Source organism: Miniopterus natalensis, chromosome 5 (assembly GCF_054644295.1).
Source record: "Miniopterus natalensis isolate mMinNat1 chromosome 5, mMinNat1.hap1, whole genome shotgun sequence".
In the NCBI taxonomy this organism is placed as follows: Eukaryota; Metazoa; Chordata; class Mammalia; order Chiroptera; family Miniopteridae; genus Miniopterus; species Miniopterus natalensis.
Window position 1 is genome coordinate 85,139,942 of NC_142085.1, and position 16,374 is coordinate 85,156,315.

General features: G+C 48.3%; 1 protein-coding gene across 2 annotated transcripts in view; it reads left to right on the plus strand.

The window, feature by feature from the left end:
• Nucleotides 1–2,004: 2,004 nt before the first annotated feature.
• Nucleotides 2,005–16,374, plus strand: part of LOC107527822 (TIAM Rac1 associated GEF 2) — an 81,817-nt gene continuing 67,447 nt past the window's right edge. Inside the window, exons 1-3 of one of the 2 annotated variants that reach the window (XM_087817707.1) lie at nucleotides 2,005–2,440; nucleotides 7,962–8,134; nucleotides 10,057–10,281. In XM_087817707.1, the coding sequence (XP_087673833.1) occupies nucleotides 2,197–2,440; nucleotides 7,962–8,134; nucleotides 10,057–10,281 (642 nt within the window). In that variant the 5' untranslated portion in view covers nucleotides 2,005–2,196. Of the gene's footprint in view, nucleotides 2,441–7,961; nucleotides 8,135–8,177; nucleotides 8,289–10,056; nucleotides 10,282–16,374 lie in introns of those variants that run through there. The other variant, XM_016200679.2, reaches the window with a different exon arrangement.

The following is a 16,374-nucleotide window of genomic DNA, read 5'->3' on the forward strand; positions in this document are numbered from 1 at the left end:
TGTACATGTGTCACATGGCATGTTAGTTTCACACCCAAAACACAACGATCAGGGAATCAAGCTGAGAGCCTATGTAGGGATGTTCGTTCGTTCATTCATTCATTCATTCATTCATTCATTCATTCATTCCTGTTTGCTGAAAACTAGTCATTGTCTATTAGGATTCTAGATGGAAAAATTTAGAAATTTATTAGAGACTGGAAAAGTTCATGTCTGTGTATAAGAATCAGTTATAAATGCTAAGATGTAATCTTTTCCCATTTCTCAGGGAGAAAATTTTGTCTTTGCTACCGTCGAGCATTTCAAAGCTAGCACTATGGCTTGAAGTCTCTCTATTGTTAGAAACAGTGTCAAGAGTGTTTGCAGGTCGTTTTTAAGTTTGGCATTTAGGTGCCTTCCCGACAGGGTTTTGCTTGTTTTGAATATGCTGTTATAGTTCTGCTGAGTATCAGAGGCAGCCCTGTGTTTGGGCTCTGAGTCAGAGTCATACTCATTGCTGAAATCCCCTTAATGCCAGCTCAATGTGAAGTATTGCTTCATTTCCTAAGAGTTTTTGAAGAATAACAAAGTGATAATTAAAAAAAAAAAATCTTAAACTATTTTGAAAGTTTCCTAAATGACTCACCCCAGCAGGCTTATTGGCTCTGTTTTTGCATCAGCCTCAGTGTATAAATAAATGTGACGATGGGACACAGTGTAAACACACTCGGAAAATAATGTTTCCATTAGTAATAGCTGTGTTTGGGCTCAGTTGTTTATCGCCCCTGGGTATTTGGAAGTACTCTTCAGAGTTGATGATTTTCCTACAAAAAATAGCAAGTAATCCCTACTCTGCTACTTGCTTTCTGGGTGGAATTTCGGAAAAAAAACACCCGTCCACACATTGCAGTATTCAAAATAAGGCCATTAGGGCATGGTCCTCGACTCAGTTTTCTTTCATTTTTATTTAATGGCTAAGGAACCATCACAGGAAGCCCACTAGCAGCCAAGTAGGTGAGCATGCTGAGCATCTCTCTGCAGTTAGCATAATCTGAGCTCTGTGAGTTTGGAGCGTGAGTATATATGGAAGGTATTTTTCTTGAATGACTGGACTTCTAATCTAGACATAAGAGGAATCCTTCATGTTTTCAGCTGTGTGTGCAGCCAGTTCAGGATCCAGTGCACGTAGTCCTGCTAGGGGTTAACAGTTATGACAGAAGTATCCATTTTAATCAGAGCAGCCTGTCTCTGGTTTCGTGTTGAAATCAGTATGAATGCTAAGAATCATGTCCTTGGTATGCCCAGCGCCTGCAATAAAACAGATGTTTGAGTAAAAGGGTGAGAATGCATGAATAGTATATTCTTTTCATGGAAGAAAATCCCAAGTTAAGTAAAAAATATTAATTATGAAAAAAAGTGTCAGTTACTAGCCACTACCCTCTGTGGATAAGGAATTTCATGTGCATGGTTTTCACTCTCTGAAGTGGAAAAATAAGATGCTAGAGATCGCCACATCTACACCTGGGCAGGTGGCAGTGTTTACCACGGGGACAGGAAGAGAAGTTCCTGTCTCCCAACACTGAGTCCCCATGTCCCTGTCCCCCTGGCCCTGGAACTATGATTTTCCAATTTAGCTTTAAAAGGATCCAGGGGTGGGGGGCGGAAACTGCAAGGACATGAATTTTTGCCCCAAAGGTTCCAATTCACAGTTAGTAAAGAAACATCAGTCTAGAAATCTTCACTCATGTACTTTAAATGCACTAGTTAATTCCTTGATGTTGAGTCTAGGTTAGATTTGGGAGAGTCAGTATTTTTGTTTCCATCTTGAAGCATTGACTCCACTGGCTATACGCTGGGTTGGGCAATACTGTTTCTACAGGTCTTTCAGGTTTAGAGACTTTTGTTAAAAGAGTCTTGCTCTGTCAGTAGTACTAGTGACCAACAGTATCACGCACACGCCGTGCTGGGGGAGGGATGCTCTGATACATGTAACCTCTGATGGATGATCATCTGCGTTGCTTCCAGGAGCCAAGGTCCAAGGAGGGCAGTGACTACTTTGACAGCCGTTCAGATGGACTGAATGCAGATGTCCCGGGACCTTTCCAGACGTCTGCCTCGCTGTGGTCAGGGGGCTCGGCCCAGCTCCTGTCCCAGAGAAGCGAGTCTGCTCTTGCAATTGGCAGCGACCCCCTCCGACAGAACATTTATGAGAATTTCATGCGAGAGCTGGAAATAAGCAGGACCAACACGGAGAACATAGACACGTCTACGGAAACGGCCGAGTCCAGCAGCGAGTCCCTCAGCTCTTTGGAGCAGCTGGACCTGCTCTTCGAGAAGGAACAGGGGGTGGTCCGGAAAGCCGGCTGGCTCTTCTTCAAGCCCCTTGTCACTCTGCAGAAGGAAAAGAAGCTGGAGCTGGTGGCCCGGAGGAAGTGGAAACAATACTGGGTGACACTGAAGGGTAAGTGCACTGTCGACCACTGAGGGCTTCTGGGACCCTCCACTGTCGTGCTCCTCCTGGGAGTGCCTGTGGGCCCAGCACCAATTTGAGTTCATGTGAAGGGAGTTGACATAGAATCTCCCAGCATGCTTTACTACAGACACTTTCTCTCTTTTAAAGTTTTTTAAAATTGATTTTTAGAGAGAGGAGGGGAGCAGGGGAGAGAGAGAAACATCGACGTGAAGGGGAACATCTGTCAGCTGCCTCCTGCAAGGCCCCCTACCAGGGGCTGAGCCTGCAACTCAGGCATGAGCCCTGACCAGGAATCGAACTGGCAACCTTTTGGTGCATAGGACAATGCCCAACCCACTGAGCCACACCTGCCAGGGCTACAAACACATTCTCAAACCTGTGTAATACGGTTTACTTAATACATTCACACTTGTGATTCCATCTAACGAATGATTGGATGTAATAGATATTATTTTATAGGTATTTCTGTGCCATCCTTTAATACTTTTCTTGCATCTTGAGGAAAGAAGAAAAACCACAAATAAGTAAGCAAACGTAGTTTAGTTGTTGGGAATGTAGGCCCTGGGTTTCCTGTTCGGCACACGGTCCAAACCCCAAAGAGGTGTCCGTCCGGGCCTATAGAACTAAGATTTCTCCTGAATTATTTGCTTGGTATCCTTCCACCTTTATGGACGAAGAGAGTCTCATTGTCATCACGGACAAATGCTTTGTTTTCAACGGAAAGGCAATAGGAGTAAGAACTTGTTAAGATGGTAGAAGTTCCTCCCAAGCATTGCTCTTTGAAACGCTGAGTGGCCTTGCTGGACGTAAATGCCCTGGGGAGGGCGAGGCTCTAGGTCCAGGCAGTGCTGATTTATGCTGATGGAAACAGGAGGGGCAGCTGCACAGCCCCTGGCATTTCTGCTCCAACGTCCTGTGACTTTGTCAGAGGAACTGAGTGTGGTGGTCAGAGTCAGACCTCAGTGTTGGGCGACGCCCTTCCTCATCACTGGAAAAGCAGAACTGGGGGTCACATCCGCAGACGGTGTGTGCAAAAGGCCTGGGCCCTCCACAGTGCCCCTTGCTAGCTTTTTGTGTGCCCCTATTGAGCATTGGTGAGCCCTCTGCCCCCTGCCTTGGGGTGCTGATGTCATTTCATTATGACCCATAAGCCCCTGTGGAAAGGTGCACCCGGGAAAGCATTTCCTTCTTAAGTAACACGTTTCCCTAGCAAACTGGAGAGTTGATAAAACCTGAGACCCAGCATCCCACAGATTGCTGTCCTGTCTGCTGGGGATCGGATCCCGTGACAGCGTGGCTCAGGAAGGCACCGGGCTCTCCTGGGTTTGGCATCCTAGGGAGGGGGTTCTCATACTGAATGACGGAAGGGATTTGGAAACTTGGAATAATGGGTTGAATCAAGCAAGATAATATATTGAAAGGATAAGTAATACTTTCAGGTTTAATAACCAAGTAACTACCCAAGTACACAATAGGGGGGAGACATGGCCATAAAGTCTGACAGGTAAAGACAGTTTGGGGTTTGATTTGCAAGCCGCTATTGAATGAGTGTCCATTGCAATGAGGCCAAAGTAAAAGTAAATGTGGTTTAAAAGAGCGAATGTGATGTTTGGCTCTATCATTAGAGATGTCACGTGGTCCTTCTCTGTCCCTCTCTGTGTCCTCTGCCCTGCTCTCTCCTTGGGGCGGGTACTGCAGGGGACTTGTTAGTACATAAAACGATTCTCTACCTGAAGTGTAACTGATTTGGAGAGTGCATGTGTCCCCTCGGGGGAGCTGGCCTGTGGAATTGTTTGTGAATCACCGTCTGAAGCTGCCTCTTACTTGCCTGATATTTAGAACAGATGCACTCTCTTCCATATGTGTCATGGACCCTTTTTTTTAAAGGTGAAATTTGTTTGTTAATATCGATGCTTTGGGAAGTTGTTTCCTGCCTGTCTTAAGGCTTTGAACCCCCGCTGTGTATGTCCCAGGGTGGTGGTGGCGTGTGATGGTGTGTGTGATGGGGTGTGTGTGTGTGTGTGTGTGTGTGTGCACGCGTGTACATATCCTGCTGTGAGAAGCAGGGCCATAGGTGACGCCAAGGGGTTGAGAGCCATGGTTTATGGAGGATGATGACATAAGGATCTAGGAATATTTGGCCAGGGGAAGTAAGAGCTGGGCTGAGAGTAAGCAAAGGATTGTAGAAGAGACACAGAATTTAATCTGATTCACAGAGGTCAGGGTGGGACCAATAGATGGAGGACAAGCTGATTCTGAATTTCATGTTAAAAAACAACAACAACAAAAACAGTGACTAGGGCCGCGGCAAGTGGAAAGATACTGCCTTCCCAAGTCCCTGCGATTGGAGAGAGTCACACAGAGCCGGATTGTTGGAGGCTCCCCGGGGGAGATCCAGGCCAGTATCACCTAAGGTTGGAAGCGTTCTTGGATCCACCCTGGAAGCTACACCGGGACCTTCTGGCTGCTGACTTCGGGGAGGAGCAGGGATGGTCCCGAGTTGTCTCGGATGGTTGCGAGACCCGCGGTTGGGCCTGGGCCCTGTGTCTCGTGCTTGCTTGTGAAAAAAACACTTTGAGACTGTGGATGAAGGGCGCTTTGTCAGTGTGAATGTTATCAAGCGCACTGCCTCCCTTTCCTCCGCAGCCAAGGAAAGGCCCGCGATAAAGACGTTTCCCCAGCATAACCTTTCCATGCCGCTTTCCACACCTCTTTCCTCTGGGAATCCAGTGTGTTGAATTTCACTTTCTTGGCACAGAATCCAAGTTGTAATATTTGGACTTAACGATTTGGTTTAACCTTAGTTAAAAACATATATGAGTCTGTATGCATTATGTGTCCATTGAAGTGACATTTTAAAATTATCCTCCAAGTATCTGTGTAAAAAAATTGGAAAGAGTATTCTGGAGAGAGACACTATTAGCAAACCGTCTGGTTACCTACGTACATTCAATGTATAGGTGTGCTGAGGGCGCAAATGTTTTTTAGGGCTTGCAGGGTGTAGTAAATTTTTAACGAGGATAATTCTGCTTTCCCTCTGTCTTTTCCAATGTGTTGGTTTTCATGTGCTCCACGGGGGCCTTCCTGGGCAGAACAGGTGGCAAGGTCACTGAAGATACCCTCTGAATGCACAACAGCTGACTAGTGTCAGCAGAGGGGTTCGTAAAGGAATTTTAGGGTGCTGGTGGGTCTGTCTCTTGATAGATCTAGAAAAGGGAATCGAGGGATGAGTGTGGTTGAGAGGATGTTGACGGAAGGTGGGTTTGGAGAGCTGAGACTAACTGCGCTCCTTCTACTAACAGTACATCTTCCGTTCTTGCACATCCACTCCTGGTCCATCTGTTCTCTCTGTGCTGCTGTGACTGGAGCTTCCACTGTCCACTCTCTCGGTCACCACCAGCTCCTGGTGGGCACTGGGTGGGGGGGCTGACGGGCACCACCCTGGGGGTGCCGGGAACTTCCCTGACTGCTGCAGCCCCTTTCCATCAGCCTCGGGAGGCACCCAGTTTAGGGACCCAGATTAGGTTACACTCAACGTAATAGATTTACGACTGATTTCCTGTCCTTTAAATTCGAGAGCAACAACACTCCGTGTATTGTTTTACCTCCCGGCCTGGCTCTGAGACCAAACGTCCTGTTTTGGTTTCATGCTGCCACAGGAGAGCTGCATTCTGTTGGCCACGGGGTGTGAGGTTTGGCACCGCGTTGGCATCTGCCCAAGGCTGTGTTCATTTCCTCTGGATATACTGATTCAATCCACAGTGCGAGGGAAACGGGGAAGTGAACGGCAACCCGTTGGAAAGACTTTGGACTTGGGGACAACTGGTGCTGTGGCCGCCTTTGCCCTGGTTCCTGGCTCCCAAGGTCACGGCACGTCGGTCCCCGTGGCGGTGCCAGACGCGGATGGAAAGACTGCGGGTATTGTTTCCAGTGGTTCAGTGGCTGGAGGAAGAGACCGGCTCAGTCCTGCAGGAGCAGCTCTGGCGGTAACCCTTTGCTGCTTTCCCTTGGTCTAAGAGCCTCTGTCAGCTTGAGTTTGGACAAGTTTTGTTTGTGAGAAGAGAGTCCGCTCCATGCTTCTAGAAACCATAAAGCCCTGCGGAGGGAGACAGCAATGCTGTTTGTCGGGGCAGAGCGAGGGCCGGGCCTCTTTGTTTCCTGCCTCTGTTCTGCGTTATATAAGCATGTAAACACTTGTTTTCAAAGGAAGAGATGAAACTGGCAAGAGTGAAATTGTTTTTATATTATAATTATAAGAATTATAGGACATTTCTACCTCATTATCAAAGCAGACCCTTAGTGACTTCCACCTCCTATACTTTATTAGGTTATTAGGGGAAAGCTATGTACTTGCAAGTACGTGCAGCAGCATTTGGGGGGTAATATTCTGAAATTCAGGGATATTTAGCCCGGCCGGGCGTGGCTCAGCGGTTGAGCGTCGACCTAGGTAGGATCCAGGCAATCAGGGTTCAATTCCCGGTCAGGGCACGTGCCCGGTTGCGGGCTCGATCAGTGACTCTCATCATTGATGTTTCTATCTCTCTCTCTCCCCCACTCCTTTCCTCTCTCTGTAATCAATAAAGATATATTTTTTAAAAAATTTTTTAAATTCAGGGATAGTTTCATTTTCCTATCTAAATCAGTTAGATGACAGTAACATTTCCTATCACTGTGCTATAAAAGAATATACTAAAATGAAGTTATTGTACATGGCTTCTGGAGAATGAGCTGGATGTGTTCTCATACATGGCCGAGTTCTCAGGTCTGTTCGGGTTCACGTGACCTCATAGTGTAAGTGTGGAAGCTCTGTAGTTAAGGAACATGGGATTTGCTTCTGCCTCCTGCACTGAGCTCTCTCCAATGCACTGTTGTGGGTAAGGAACAGGCCTCTGGGGCCAGAGGGTCTGGCTACAGCCGTGGAACATGCAGAAGTGGTGTAGTCTCAGGTTTCCCATCTGCGAAATGGGCTAATGAGCACACCTGCCTTCCGGGGCTGCCGTGGGGACCCGGTAAGCCAGTGGGTGTGGAGTTCTGAGAGGCGTTCCTGGCAGGGAGCAAGCAGCAGTAAACAACGATAAATGCTCTTACCAATACCAATTTAAAAAACCTTTCATTTTCACCCAAGTGAATGCTAATACAACGAGGCACACTTTGGAGACCGGAAGTTTCTTTTGTATGACCCAGTTGTTGCATTCAATTTTTTCCCAATTTTTTAGAAATATGTTTTTATTAGTTTTAGAGAGAGAGGAAGGAGGAGGGAGAGATAGAAACATCAGTGGTGAGTCACTGACCAGCTGCCTCCTGCACACCCCCTACTGGGGGTTGAGTCTGCAACCAGGGCATGTGCCCTGACCGGGAATCGATCCCGTGACATCTTGGTTCATGGGCTCAACCACTGAGCCACGCTGGCCGGGCAAATTTTTTTTTTAGAAGCATGCCTTCGCTTCTCATTCCTTTCCTAGATCCTCGGGACATGTGACAGGCCCATGGTTTGCTTCTCTGCCCACAGGGTGCACGCTGCTGTTCTATGAGACCTACGGGAAGAACTCGCTGGACCAGAGCAGCGCGCCCCGCTGCGCCCTGTTCGCGGAGGACAGCATCGTGCAGTCCGTCCCAGAGCACCCCAAGAAGGAAAACGTGTTCTGCCTCAGCAACTCCTTTGGAGATGTCTACCTTTTCCAGGTACCCTGTGCTTGCTACACGTGGGCTTGAGGCGCCGCTCGTGTGCCGCGAGAATGAGGCACAGAACCGAAGGCACCGCTTAGTAATGAAGCGGAGGGGACGCTCAGCGAGGCTTTGGACTGGGGCTCAGCCGCGAGCCCTGGCCTCAGTGCAGGTCGGTCATCCACACAGCGGGCATTGCTCGGGCCCGGGCGGTGCCTGGCTGTGGCCCCCCGGGGTCTCTTTATACAAAACAAAGTCGAGATCCCTGTCCAGGAGCAGCGGGTGGTCTAGTGGGTTCCAGGTCCGAAATTCCCGCAGTGGAGACTTTTTAGATGAAGTTGAAAGAATTCGGACAGGAGAGGTTCAGGTACTTGCTAAGGATCCCAGTGGAGGTGCGAGAAGCAGCTTTTCAGGGAACCCTCCCAGACACACGCTGTGAGGTCCCCTCTCCCGGTGGAAGTGGTCTTAGGGCATTAAGATTCAGGTTATCTGCTGCTAGGAGTTTTCTCAATTTTCTAGCAAGTGAGAAGTCACTGAGCAGGTGGCGCCAAGCCCCAGTCCTGGGGGCTCAGGTGTGAAACGTGGCGCCGTTGCTGAGCACCCTGCTCATCTCGGAGCACTTACTGAACTTCTCTGAGCTTTGGACCCTTCAACCTGTAGAATAACCACAGCTTCTAGGATTGCTTCACGGGTACATGATATGTGTGTTAGTGCTAAAGACTATCATCATTGTCTCACTGTTGTTACTGTTATTAATGAACTTGCCAAGGGTGGGGGTGATAGCCAGAAAGTGAGGTTTGCTTCCCAGGTGCCTCCCAGCCACACCCAGTGATGCGTGTAGACACAGGGGGCTGCTGGTTGTATCTGGCTGAAGGTTCGTGGGAAACTCGTAGGTTCAGGTCTGTGATGAACCTGGTCCTGGACGCCCTCAGGAGCCCTGCAGAACAGCACAGTGCTCTCTCCCCGACTTTGCGAGTCTGGAATTTTTCGAAGAGTTCCCTGAAACAATTTCCCAGCACTGGTACCAGGTGGATGCATTGGTTCCCCAACTGACTTGTAGGAGTCAGGGCCTGAGATTTGATTTTCCTTCTTTAAATAGAAAAGTTGCTCAAACCTTCTGTGATCTTTAAAGCAAAGTCATGAATTAGTGTTAACCTAAATTGCAGGGAAGGTAAATACATCAGATGAAGTCTGCATCGACTATCTTAGGGGCAAGTGTGAAACAAACATTTTATTTTGTGATTCAGGCAAAATAATAAATTGTCCCAGGAGGTCCAAGTGTACGATCCTGGGGATCACTGGAGATTTCCCTGTACCTCGAGTGCCTGTGGTTGTTTCTGGGCACCAGGGGAACTGAAAGTGCCTTCAGCCTGCCTAGAACCATACAGCTCAGCCCATCCTGCTCCATCCAAACCTTCGTTATTGCTTTTAAAATGAACTGTATTCCTTATGTGACTGCATTGTGATTTGTGTGTCTGAAGGTCCTGAGAGCAGAGAAAGAAAAATATTCTTGACATTTTTCATAATTGAGTCCATACTGTAGATGAAATTTCATATGCAGATTTCAAATTTTAACAATTCAGTCCTGATATTTTCTCATTCTATTAGAATTATGGATATAAACCTCCTTAAGAGAGTGGCACAAGGCGACGCCGAGCGCTGGCTGTACCTGGCTTTCTCACTGCCCCCCGGCCGCTGGCTCGCAGCTCGAGTCTCGCGTGTCTGTGGCCACAGGGTCATTTCCGCCCTGCTCGTCACGGTCTCGCAGACCCTGTGAACCTGAGTTGAGGGGCTGTGCGTGTTTTTGAAATTAAACAGTTTTATGGAGTGGAGGTCCCCCTTAGGTTTGACACATCAAAGCCCAGCCTGCCACTTTGGAGAGCACTCTGTGGTATCCCAAATCGGTTTCTCTTGCTTTTGTTTTACGCTCCTGTGTTTAGGCCACTAGCCAGACAGACCTGGAAAACTGGGTCACTGCCATACACTCGGCGTGCGCGTCCCTTTTCGCAAAGAAGCGTGGCAAAGAGGACACGGTCCGGCTGCTGAAGAACCAGACCAGAAACCTCGTGCAGAAGATCGACATGGACAGCAAGATGAGGAAGATGGCAGAGCTGCAGCTGTCCGTGGTCAGCGACCCGAAGAACAGGAAGGCCATAGAAAACCAGGTACCGCTGCTTCACGCGTGTTCTGCCCGTGGCCCGGCCCACGCGCCGTGCCCTCGGGGGGCGCTCGTTCCTCCCGTCTCTGGGGAAACGCTTTCCGTGGCCTCTCGTTCAAGTGCCCAGTGGTTGCACGTGTGTGACGTGGGCGATGTGCTTACACCCTTAGGCTGCTGTGCTCAGACCTGGAATGTTTTGTGCCCACATCTTGTTTGCTAACATTGATCGCACCTCCTTGCCTGGCTGAGTCTTTCAGATATTGTCACTTTCAGAACAAAATCTATATACTAAACCCGCTCGAAGACGAGACAGGTAAAATTCTAGTACAGAGGATGGCTTTGGAAAGGGCTGTTTGGGATGACGGCTATTCCTGTGTCTGGATTCCAAAAAACCAGCATTTTTTCCTGTTCATTGCAGATGAAGTGCTAAGGGAAATGCTTCCTCCGGTCTGATTTCGCATTCATGTAATAACGAAACAGAGTTTGTACGCTGTTTGCTTTTCAGAGGAGGAGAAGCAGCTTTTTGACATTTATTTTTCTTTGCTCGGACAACCTAACCCTCAGATGGGGGTCGGTGACGTGCTGCGCCTGTCTCCGCGGACACACAGTGAAAGCAGCATCTTCACAGATGAGTCAGGCAGTGGCTCAGAGGGCAGACTGAAGGGGGGACAGTCCCTGGGCAGTGGATGGCACAGGTCCTATGTGCAGTTATAAAGACCTGGTCCATCTGGAGTAGCACAACAGAAGCTTAACAGTGTATATAGAAAACATATTTCAGAGTATATAATTTCTTTTTCTTTCTTTCTTTTTAACTTTGAAATCTTTTCATCTGGCTCAGAAGCCTATTTTCCAAACATCTTGTTGGCGTGCAAAGGGACTCAATGCTCCTGAATTGTCACTGGTCATGAGGCTCAGTGACCTTTTAGCATCTGAGACAGTTGAGGGAGAGATGCACTGTCTCCTTGAAGGTTGGATACTTGAAAGGTCATCTGAGTCTAAAGTTTACTAATGGATCAATATATAGAATTACAGAATGTACTTCGTAAGACAATCTGATTCCATAGATTAGTGTTAATAAATAACATAATTATAGTGGCAGTGAGACTTCCCTGGAATGTTATTACTAAATGTGGGAAATAAAAGCACGCCCTTTGGATCCTATGATTCTGGATTTAAATGAAATCCACTATTAAGTACTCGTGTGATTTTCCCAAACTACTTGAACAGAGTATACAATTTCTATCCTTCTATAGAATCCTAAAGATAGCATCCTACATCCCTGAACTGAACTGTTCCTCAAACAGAACCTGCCCCCTGTTGAAAGAGGACCTGCTAGCAAGCTACAGACGACAGCGCAGTTTTAGCAGAGCTGCACAGGAGGTTGGGCCGCCTAGGAGAGTGCAGGGAGGTGGAGGGGGCTGGGGCTGGGCAGGAGCGGAGAGCTCAGCTGCGTTACCTCCGCCTGCTGCTGCTGCTTCCCTCGGGTGGGACGCCTCGCCCGCTCCCATCCAGGGCGCTCAGGGCCCGCTCCTGGTCCCCTCGCTTTCTCTGTGCGACTTGTAGGGGCATGGTGCTGGGTCAAGGCTTCAGGGCAAGCAGAACGCCTGAGGAGGAGAGAAATGGCTATTCCAGTGTTTTCTCGGTTATCCCGGAGTTTCTAGAACCCAGTAGCCTCAGTGTGTGTCATCGGAGGTGCTTCGTGGACTCCAGTGTCTCGGATGGTTCAAGGCGCCCTGATCAAAGCTCTCGTGGTGACTGCAGTGGGAGGAAGCATGGCTTTAACTTTCACTGGCTCTAAACTGGAACTTTGAAGCCACACGGTAGTCCCCTGGAAGGGACGCCCGGCTGGCGGTGTCAGGTCCTTGTGTATCAGCACGTGTTTAGGTCGGGGAGAGAAGGGGGAGGTCGGTGCTCCTCCTGGCTCACCCTTTTCTTCTCTGTCTCCCTTTCCCCTCTTCATGGCCACAAGAAGTCCAAGCCAACATTTTTAGAAATTTAATATTTTCATTAAATGTAACTGTACCCCCTTACCCACAGCTGATAACTACTTAATTTATGATGCCACGGTTGGTGTTACCTCTGAGTGGGAGGTGGGGGTTCCTCTACGTGAATCCCCACGCAGACCCCAAGGGCTGGGGTGTCTGGGTGGCCTGAGGAGAAGCTCTTTCAAGGAATCGGGATAGTTCTTCCCGGTGCCCGTGATACCTCCTTTGACAGAGTCATCACTTCAGTGGTTTTAAGCCCACTGTGTCCAAGTCCGAATCTTTTATTTCAGGTCTCCCCCCTCTTACCCTGTTTTCCTCACCCCTTCCACGCACACACCATCTCATGCTACGTTTGTGAATTCTGGGTAAGAAATAATTCGGATTGATCCTCAGAAGTGCCACCTGAAAACAGGCTGCTCACCGTATTGGCCGTTTCCGAGGTGGTAATTCAGCCCTGTTCTCCCAGAGGGCTTTGCAGTGGGTAACAGAAGTACATTTTCTGGGCCCACTGCCCTGGCCTCATTTGCCAGGTGGCTGTAAAGAAGCTCTCCGCTCTTGAGTTGCAGACGCGGCGTGTAGGAAACGTTAAGGGGGGACAGGCACAGGCTTAGAGTTAGTTTTATGAGATGCTCTTGAGATAACGTTACGTGACGTTACAGAGGCATTTGCAAATCAAGACCAACAGGAACACCGGCTCTCCAGTACCCCATAAGTATCGTTTTCTCTAAAGTACCGTTTGAAAACTTCTTTAAAGAGCAGTGCTTTATCCACTTACCATTAAAAAAAACCTCAACTTCACTGTATTTTATTTTACATGAAAGAAAATGCTGTTTTATTTACAGAGCGCTCTCCCCCAGAGACCCCAAAACCTCAGAAAAAATCATTTATAGACTAATAATAGCTGGACTCACAGGGCACGTTACACATGCAAGATGAAGTCTCTGCAACAGGTTTTCTCCGAAGAACTTGGGTGGACAAGATCCTGGTCTATGGCCTGTCCCAATACAAAGACGTTATGACAAGAGTGTCAGCTGAACCTCATACTCTTCTATGATGATGACATGCTTTGCTTTAAAGAGACCCATCGTGTGGTCCTGGCCTAGGGCCTCTGGGGTCCGGGTGAGACAATGACAGTGACTCAACTTCCATTTGAGCGTATCCAGTGTGGAGCCAACCACGTAGCCACGCCACATGTCTGCTTTTGAAGTTCTGAGGCAGGAAGAGCTGTAAATTGAGTCCAGTTAGAACTTTGTTTTCCTTTCTGTTTATTATTTTCAACAAGTAAACAGGGACAAAGCCTCACCGCCCCCTTAGGCGGCCGTGGCCTCCTCTCAGATGGCTTCCCCCGCCCTTTCCCCCATCCTGACTCCGTCTGCATCCCTCTCCCCGTGGGTAACTGGGCTGGAGAGGGAGAGGCGGTGGGAATGGGGGTGATGCAGGGAGGCACACACTCGAGGTTGGTGGGCTTGGGGTGGCTCTGGGTTTGTGACACATGGGCTTCATCTTAAATATTTACTTAAAGTTTTAAAATCACAGAGGATGGATTGAATTTGGACAATTGGAAACTGGCGGAGGGAGCAAAGTGAATAAGGCGTGAGGGAAATCCGATATATATGGGGTGTGTGGAGGGGAAACAACTTGGGGAGTAAGCCATGGGGAGAGTCTGAAGGGTTTTGAGGGTGACAAGGCCACACTTCATTATGGAGGTGCTGGGCCAAAAGGTGGGCTTCGATCAGGAGGCAACATGGAGGTGGCAGAAGGATTTGGGGCAGGAGATTAGCATTCAGTTTAGTTCAGTGAGCGCTTTTTAAGTGCAGACCCTGGGCCAGGCAAGTGTGCCTAGACTGGGGATTCAAAGGAGGTGCTGTGTTTGCCCTCAGGGTGCTCGCAGACCAGCAGGGTGACAGACAATTGAGCACTTAATTTCAACATCATGTAATGAATTCAGAGCAAAGGATAGTCCAGAGTATTTGGAAGACAAACTGGAAGTTTAGCCTCCTGTGTAGTCATGGAAGACTTCCTGGAGGAGGGATGCCCGAATTGCTTCTTAAAGAATGACCCTGAGTTAATCAGAGGAGGAATGTAGATAGGCGTTCCAGGCTGAGGGTCAGCATGAGCGAAAGCCCAGTGCCCTGAAGCCGTGCGGTGCTCCCTGCAGTGTGAGTGTCCAGGCACGGGACGTGAAGTGGTTAGAGATGGAGCGGTGGGTAGGGCCGTCTTCTGTCTTCCCTGTAACCACCACAGAGGCTGCCAGGTTTGCTGGTCCTCAGATGCACCTTCCAGACAAGGCCAGAGTGCTTTTTGCATCGAAAAGCAAATCTGATCATGTGATTACCACGTTTAAAAATCTTTTAGTGGCTCCCTGTTACTTACAAAATAAAGTCCCTGATAGCTTCTCCCCACCTCCACCTTTATCTGGCAACACCAAACTTCCTGTAGGTTCCCCTCCTTTCTTGGGTTTTTCCTCAGGCAGAGAAGACCCACATAAGCCACACACCCACATACAGACTGCCCCAGACCCCCTGCCCCTCGCCGTCAGGACTACTCCTCCTCCTCCGTGATGAAGGGTTTAGGGGTTATGCCCCCCAAAGGAGCTGCCCTTGGCTCCCCTCCCACCCACTCCACCAGGGACCCCTTCTCGTCTCCCGTAAGTCTTGGCGCCTCTCACTGCTCTCAGCATGTTTTATAATGATCTCCTTGTGTAAAGGTCACTTCTATGTGAAGAGTGATCCCCTAAAGGATCTATAGCTTTCCAAGTCTGTCCCCAGGTACTTTCCTCGAGTTTGTCAGGGAACGCAGCTGTGTCTTCCTGCCTCTTGACTTCACACTGAGTCCCCTACCACAGTCCTTGCCCCTCTCCTCGCCAGCTCTTGGCCTCTTTCCCTCTGGCCTTCCCTCCTTCCTTCCCCAGCGAGCAAACCCTCGGGCTATGACCATGTATGATCTCACAGTAACCCCATGGGGTACAGTTGTGTGAATCACCCATTTGATGGGTGAGTGAACAGACCCTGAGAGAGGTTAAGTACGTTTTCTGATGTCACACAGCTGCTAAGTAGCTGGGATTCGAACACAAGTCTGTGCTCCTGACCAAAGGGCTCCACTGCCTCTCAGTAAGACTTTTACGAATCAGAATGTGTTTCACTTGCTAATTAACCAGGTGATGGCTGGTTTTATATAAAAGAGAAATTAATCCTTAATTTACTTGATTTCATAACTTGGAATTTTCAGCTCAAGTTGATGGGAAGTATATTTATTATATAACTGAATTTCACACTGAATATAATGTGAATTATATCTCAAAGGAAAAAACAAAACAACGGATTCTCTAAACCTTTGCTGGTGTCCTACCTACCAGTTAGCTTCAGCGAGATCTGTATTTCTGCATGGGCTTCTCTGGGCTTCTTTGTGAAGGTGGATTTTAGTGCTTGGAAAATGCTGCCTGAGAGTTTCTCAGCTTAGCCTGTCAAAAAGCAAAAACAACTCATCTTTTGGGACAAAACTATTAATGGACGAATGACCAAGCACTATGATCAGATGACGAAATGTTTTTCTGGGAGCGCTGGACGTGGCGTGCATGTACGTGTCACCTTTTTATGTGTCTCGTTCATCTATGTTCAGCCGTAGACTGCATCTCCTCCCCCGCCCATTCCTGGAGCAGACCATGATCTTTCTGAGCTCATTAAATGAATATTAGCTATGTTAGCAACAAAGAGGGGACTTTTACATTGTGTCAGCGCTTAAAAACGGGAGTTTTCCTCCTCAGTTTTGTTAACTTTTCCATTGACAATGAAAGATAATGAAAAGTCACTCCTTTGAGTGAGTTTTCTGCATCTTTGTCATTTTTGTTTTGTGCACGGTCATTACGAGATACGAAAGCTTGATCTACGTAGAAAAAAGTTCAGTTGCTTCTTACTCTTTTGAGCTATTTACTCAGAACATACAGAGATGTAGAGCCCCTGCCTCCACGTATCCAGAGTCTGTCTGTGCTCAGTTCAGTTTGTCTGGTTTAACATCTGAGGCTGCAAATGTGAAGGGAAATGAGGCAGAGTGCAAAAGCGGACCGTTGTGCGTCCTGCCTTTCATGGCAGGACTTAGAGCCGTGCCAGTCTCCGGAG